Consider the following 7,402-nt stretch of genomic DNA (forward strand, 5'->3'; position numbering starts at 1 on the left):
CTTGTACATTATCTTAAATTTGATGGTCATATGATTGTATTTAGAAATTTTTGTCATAAACTAAAATCAAAACTTTGAGAAGACTATAGTAAATAAGATTTATTTATAAACATAAAAATTAAATAAAATTATATTTAAAAATATGTCTAATCTATAATATAGATTTTTGTCCAAGGGGTTGAGCTTAACTGGTTAAAACATTGAGAACACTGTGGAAACCCAAGTTCAATTCCCATTAGAAACATCTCCAGTGAAAAGCTATCCCCAATTTTTAATTCAATACAATTATAAAACATTTGTAAATAATGACCATTGGAAGAATGAATCCAAACTTTTTTTACGCCCATCCAACTGTAACCAACTTTTCTTGATTCTTCCGGCAACAAAACCAATTAAATTGACAAAATTCCTGTAAATACCGTATGAATTTTGTTTATCCCACGGCCATAACTCTACCAAGAAATCACGTCATGGCCATTTGAGATAAAAAAATGAAAACAAAATTCACAAAACCCGCATCAAATTTCAATCAACAAATCAGGATATATTCAAGTCAAAAGGAATTCCAGAGCTCGGAATCCACGAATCCCCATCAATAAAATTCCCAACAGTAAACTGCTCTGCTTCAGCCGTTTGATTTATGACATGATAACCAGGCCATTTCACACGCCTAGATGTATCTGCACCAGCGCCATCATTATCAAACTCACCATAAAACAAGGTATTCAAAAAAACATCCGTAGAATTCCACTCCACCCAACCAGCAGGATCAATCAAATCGCCAAGAGTAGACTGCATGACAACAGTACGAGAGAAGGGTTGCCATGGTCTTCCCATATAAGTAGTAAAATCCCGTTGGACGGGAACTAAATCAGAAGCCGCCATTATTGTACAAGCATGTAGAATAGTTCCAGTGTTTTGATTGGAATATCTTCTTCCTTGGGCGGTGACGACGTTCTCCTGGCCGGTGAGGGGCTTTCTAACCAGAATGGTGCTCTTCTGAATGACGGCGGCGGAGTTGCCGAAGATGAAATCAATGGTGCCGTAGATGTAGCATTCTCGCAAGAATTGGCGGGTGCTGTACAGGAAAAGGGTGTCCTGGTATCCTTCCATGGAACATCTGTAAAACACTGATCTGTCGGCCGCCACTAAAAGTGCGACTGCCTGACCTTTTTGCGGCCCTGCTGTGTTGGTGAAGGTCATGTCTTTCGCAATAAATCCGTCGCCCCACACCGCTGCATCACATTTCAAACGAAGGGGATGGTGAGTTTGAGTTGAAGGAGATTAGATGAGCTCGGAATTGAGAGAAAGCACTGTAAAAGTATCTTTTGGTCATTTTTTTTGTGCAGGTAACCATCAGATTATTAGCTCACTTGCAAAAACTGAAACAAAAAATTCTAATACAGGAAGATTTCATTACAAAACAGCCATGATTTAATCAAAAAACTGAAACAAAAAATTCCAATACAAGAAGATTTCGTTACAAAACAGCCGTGGTTTAACTAATGGTGAAAGGTATCATAAAATCTGGAAGGATGTAGTGTCACGAGGTGAATGTGATAAAAAAAAATTATTTTATTTTTATTTCAAATTAGATAGTCATTTATATGTCAAAATATTATATTTAATAATAAATATAATAGAAATATTTTACAATAGCAATAAAGAGTGGAATGTAATGGAGTGTTTGTGTTAACAAAAATTCTTATATTTTATCTTAAATATTACATAATTATTTTGAGCTAGAGTTCATATGAACTAGCTTTCAAACACAAATCTAAGACCTTCCATTTGTTGCTAGAGTGTGCTCTACCAACTAAGCTATTGGCCTATCTTTGGTTAGCCCATCGTCATTCCATTACATATCCTTTAGACTCTTAACCTAACTCTATGGACTAGCTTCCAAGGCACAAATCTAAGACCTTCTATTTGTTGCTAGAGTGTGGTCTACCAACTAAGCTATTGACCTCTCTTTTTAGTATAACGAGGTGAATGTGATAACAAAAAATCTTTTATTTCAAATCAGATAGTCATTTATATGTCAAAATAGTATATTTAATAATAAACATAATAGAAACATTTTACAATAGCAATAAAGAGTGGAATGTAATGGGTGACTGTGTTAACAAAAACTCTTATATTTTATCTTAAATATTACAAACAATTATTTTGAGCTAGAATTCATATGGACTAGCTTTCATATGTCAAAATAGTATATTTAATAATAAACATAATAGAAACATTTTACAATAGCAATAAAGAGTGGAATGTAATGGGGTGATTGTGTTAACAAAAACTCTTATATTTTATCTTAATTACTACAAACAATTATTTTGAGCTAGAGTTCATATGGACTAGCTTTCAGACACAAATTTAAGACCTTCCATTTGTTGCTAGAGTGTGCTCTACAAACTAAGTTGTTGGCCTCTCTTTGATTAGCCCATCGTCATTCTATTGCATAGCCTTTAGACTCTTAACCTAACTCTATGGACTAGCTTCCAAGGCACAAATCTAAGACCTTCTATTTGTTGTTAGAGTGTGCTCTACCAACTAAGCTATTGTCCTCTCTTTAGTTAGCTCATCGTCAACCCATTACACATCTTTTGGACTCTTAAACTAGCTCTGATACCACAAGTTGAGCTACAATTCATTTAGATTAGCTAAGACACAAAATTAGAACCTTCTATTTATTATTGTAATGCTCTACCAACTAAGCTATTAGTCCTTTTTCAGTCACTCATCATTAATCTAGATGTAACTTAACTCCAATAATTTATATATCAAAATAGTAATATTTAATAAGAAACATAATATTTTTGAATTGATATATGAAAACATTTTCTAGATAAATATATTTAAGATTTATGCATATATAAATAAAAGATTTTCACTTCAACCATATACCTATATAAGTTTTTCTCCGCAAGATTTTCAATTCAGCAATCAAATTACCAATTCATTAAAACTAAAACGGATAAAAATACTTTCAATCAGAGAGCGCAAATTGGTTTTTATACGTAACGTCCCTCACTTCACTTTCCTGTCACGCTTTCATTGCCGCCATGATTTCGTTGCTCTCACGTTTCTTGTTCAAATCACACTTTGAGCACTCTATTACAATCAGTTTAGAAAGCACACCCTCTTACTCTAACTAAAAAATTCCTCACCATTTTGCCTACTCAACTCTATAATCCAAACAAATCAAAGAATATCAAAGTTAGATGAACAGAATTACATACGTAAATCTGACACATTCTTCACTATTCTGACCTTTGGATACTCCAAACAACAACAAACAGCCAATCCATACATACTTTCATAATAAACAGTAAGAATCGCTACATACCGAAAGTTGAAGAGCCAAAAAGAGTACCGGAATCACCGATGCTTCTGTTACCCATCACACAAGTTCTGTTCATGCCGTCTCCAATCATCATCAGATTCCTCACAGCCCTGTTAATCACAATACTCTCATAATACTGCCCAGCCTTTATATACATAACATAATACGTCTCGTTCCCCTGAGGTGGAACATTATAAGCACTCAATGCTTCTGTAATCGTCTTATAATCTCCCGACCCATCTTGTGCCACCACAACATCTGCAGTGGACTGCAAAAACCGCCGCCTTTGATCCCCCGATACCCACTCAGGAAACCCAATTTTCTTTCCATTTGATAACAATCTGCGCTTCCCTGGCCGTGCAAGAGAACTCGCTCTTAAATTCGCGAAAAGGGCAAGAGAATCGCTTATTAATCTCGACAAATTCAAAACTTGCAGCGAAATAGACGATCCAAATTCTGTGAGATCAAAACTACCATTGTTTTCCCTGTTGTAATTTGTACCAGAGAGTCCGTCGAGGCACAAATCTTGATTAGTCAGCGCAGCGCTGACCCATGTGTGAACGTCCGCCATGGCTGATCTCTTCTCCAAATTGAAACTTTTCATTGAATTCAGAGAGCCGTTGAGACGATATAACGTGTCTTCAAACAGTTGCAGACAGTCTTGCAATGCCATCTGGTCGTGGGTTCCAGTCACGTTACCGGAAAACTCTAGAGCCCACGCCTGAGCTTTTTGCACTTCTTCCATGGCTGCCTGCAATGATAAAATGACCCCATTTTTGGGGTCTACAGTCTTCTCGATTTTCCCTTCACCAGGCATGAAAAACATCGCCATTAATGCCCAGGCAAGGAAAAATGACTTGGTTATTGAAAATCGCGACTCTTCAGTCTGCAAGTGCAGATCAATGCTATTTGTAGCCATGTTTACAGAATTCTTATTGATTTGGTAAGCTGAATTTTTCAGTTGGGTGGACGAACAAAGGAATTGTTATATATATTGGTGTCCAGATTTGTTTTGGAACGGCAGGCTGTGCAGTTGCACGCACCAAGGACGCCTGGATTATCTGCTGACGTTACACTCAATTCAAATTGTTCGCTTGTGATTGGAGTTTACCGGATTTTTAAAGCTTCCAAGTTTTAGCTTTTAGTTTTGTTCTCAATTCGGCCATTTTCTCTAGAAAACTCAGCCTCCAGGTGGACTATTGCCGACGAACACATCAAGTATGCTATGACGTTCATGTCGATGATAAGATTCTTGGCTTTTTAATGCTACTTTGTACGCAAATTTATCACAATATGCACACGAAAAGAAAAAACTAGGATTGTAAAATCTGCTATATTAATATTTAATGGTAATAAATTTAATAGTCCATATGACACTAAGTCTAGGTATAGGAGTTAGGTATGAAAATACATTTGATATATCACTTGAATTTAGGTATTGGCATCCAAGAAGAGGAGATTGAAAGAAAATAAATATAATAAATTATAATTATTTAGTATCTAAAATTAGATTTGAGATTAACAAAAAATGACAATTGTGTTTTGTGAAATTTTTTATTGTATATGAAGTTGGGTCAAATCTATATTTATGATTTTGATATTACAACGATAATTTTAACTTGAATGTTGCTCAAACTTTTAATTATAAGATCCCTCTCACAGTCTTATTGAAATTTTTTTAGATATTATAAATTAATAAATATTCAAACATTAATCATATATCTTTCAACCATTTTTTATATTATAACTATATGAGTTATCAAGATTTTTAACATGGATACATTGATGTAATAATAACAATATTTTTTTAACTATTACTTATAATATATAAAATAAATATATTTTTCAATAATTGATAATAGTCATATATGGTTACAATAATATTCAATCAATTGTATATGAAGCTGGGTCAAATCTACAATTGTGGTTTTGATGTTACATCTATAATTTGAACTTGAATGTTTTGATTCTAAATTTTTTGTGGTTTTTAAATCTTTAGTTGTAAGATCCCTCTCATAGTCTTATTGAAATTTCTTTAGATATTTTAAAATAAGTATCCAAACATCTTAATTATATATCTTTCAAGTTTTTTTTTTTAATGGTATAGCTATTTGAATTAATATTTCTCAATATTTTTAACATGGATACATTGATGTAATACCAATGCTTTTAAATATCACTTGCAATATTAAAAATCAACACATTTTTCAATAAATGATAACATTCACATTGATTACAAAAAGATATTATATTTTTTATTGGATACAACACAACAACAACAAAAAAAAATCAAATCATTTTGAAGATAGCCACTCATTTTCATATATGTGCATACCAATTCAATACAAATTATTTCAAATAATTTTCACATACATAAATATATAGATAATTGCAAGAAGTTGAATCCACTTTTTAACCAACATGTGAAAAAAATTTACTTAAAAAATAGAATTTTTCATTGAGTCTTAGTTTGTCAAGTGATTTAAGATAAAAATTAAAGCCTCATATTCATAAGCCTTAAAGAATATACCTAACTATAATTAGATAACTTGCCAAAAAAAATAAAAAAATAAACTCTTTATGCACCTCAAGTTAAAATATTCAAACTTAGATACATCTTCAAACTATATTGCACCATATTGATATTCAAGTACACTTAATATTTGTATTCCACATAGATCCATAAATTCAATAAATTCCCAAACAAGAGACTCGCTCATAGGTACAACTAGGTCCTCATTACTAAGTGAATTATAACCTCATCAAACTAAAAGGCCCCACTTCCACTTGTCTGTTTACCAAGCTCTTGGACACAAGGATACCGATACATATTCTTATAACGGGCACTAATTCATTACCCAGTTCGTAAATCATATGCATGAATTAAGTCTATCAGTACATCATCAACATGTATATAAAGAAATGTAAGGCACTTCAAGGGAAAGACCAAGCTCTTCATATTGTCCCTTAATCCATCAAATTTGGAAATTTAAAACACTTAGAAATAGAAAGGACTAAAATCAAAGATGGAACGCAACACTAATGATGATTTTTTAAACAAACCTATTGAAGAATGTCTCAAAATAGTTATCAATGATGGAAAATAAGGAGTTAAAGAAATAATAAATATTTGGTAGAATAACCTTTAGGCAATTGCTAACAATAGATATATTTGGAATGTATTCCTCATACAAGCATAATAAGAATCTAGAATGATTCTCTAGAATGCAAATTGAAATGAGTAAAAGGGCCACAAGGAACCAAAAAAAAAACATGCATATAGATATACTAAAAATAACATAACATGTGAATGATAGAAGGAAAAAAAATACATAATACTAGAACAAAAGAGAGGAAAATGTATGCAACAATGACATGGGTGAACATAAAGGGAAACTCTAACCATATAAGTAGTTTCACTCGATCAACATGTATATAAACTAATGTACATCAATTCCTTTGTAAATTATTATGGTCCATAGAAAAAACAAAATGAAAGTTAATATTTCCTCTATCAATGACAAATTTCATGAAGGAGTTGATTACCCTTTGTCTGATGATGCATTTGTTTCCCAATTACAATATAAAATGTTTCACACATCTAGGCAAGAATAGTCCACCAATTCTTAAATAACTATGATTAAACCACCCATAAATATTATTAGAACAAGGAAACCATAATTAATACAAGCATGATCATTCACATTTCTAATTATGCAATTGACCTCTAGGATGGCATTATGTAAATTGTAAACAAGGTTGGTAGCCCAATCTCAACATGTAGGAGATGGAGTATCTTCTTAGGCCATGTTTATAATTTTAATTTGGTTAACAACCATCTCAAGTAATTTAAGACAAGAAATAAAAGCCTCTAAAAATATACCTAGTTCTATAATTCTAAGTTACAAGAAAAAACTTTTGCACACACCTTAATTTAATATATTTCAAGATGAGGTACATCTTCATACATGTTGATATATGTTCACTTAATCTTTACATCTTACTCAAAACCAATACCTTATTGTTCAATCGTGTGCATGACTCAAGTCCATATATGTA

General features: G+C 32.5%; 1 protein-coding gene across 1 annotated transcript; it reads right to left on the reverse strand.

Annotated features, from left to right (window-relative positions):
* Nucleotides 1-246: 246 nt before the first annotated feature.
* LOC131077781 (pectinesterase) lies at nucleotides 247-4,668 on the reverse strand. The gene is made up of 2 exons (XM_058015330.2): nucleotides 3,347-4,668; nucleotides 247-1,235 (listed from the first exon to the last, which is right to left on the reverse strand). The coding sequence occupies exons 1-2, from the start codon at nucleotides 4,260-4,262 to the stop codon at nucleotides 538-540; spliced, it is 1,614 nt and encodes a 537-aa protein (XP_057871313.2). The 5' UTR covers nucleotides 4,263-4,668; the 3' UTR covers nucleotides 247-537.
* Between the last annotated feature and the right edge of the window lie 2,734 nt (nucleotides 4,669-7,402).

Source organism: Cryptomeria japonica, chromosome 10 (assembly GCF_030272615.1).
Source record: "Cryptomeria japonica chromosome 10, Sugi_1.0, whole genome shotgun sequence".
Classification (NCBI taxonomy): domain Eukaryota; kingdom Viridiplantae; phylum Streptophyta; class Pinopsida; order Cupressales; family Cupressaceae; genus Cryptomeria; species Cryptomeria japonica.

Coding starts and splice junctions, on each gene's coding strand:
- LOC131077781 (XM_058015330.2), bottom strand. CDS start 4,262: ATGGCTACAAATAGCATTGATCTGCACTTGCAGACTGAAGAGTCGCGA. Junction 1,236..3,346: donor TTTTGGCTCTTCAACTTTCG/GTATGTAGCGAT, acceptor AATGTGATGCAG/CGGTGTGGGGCGACGGATTT.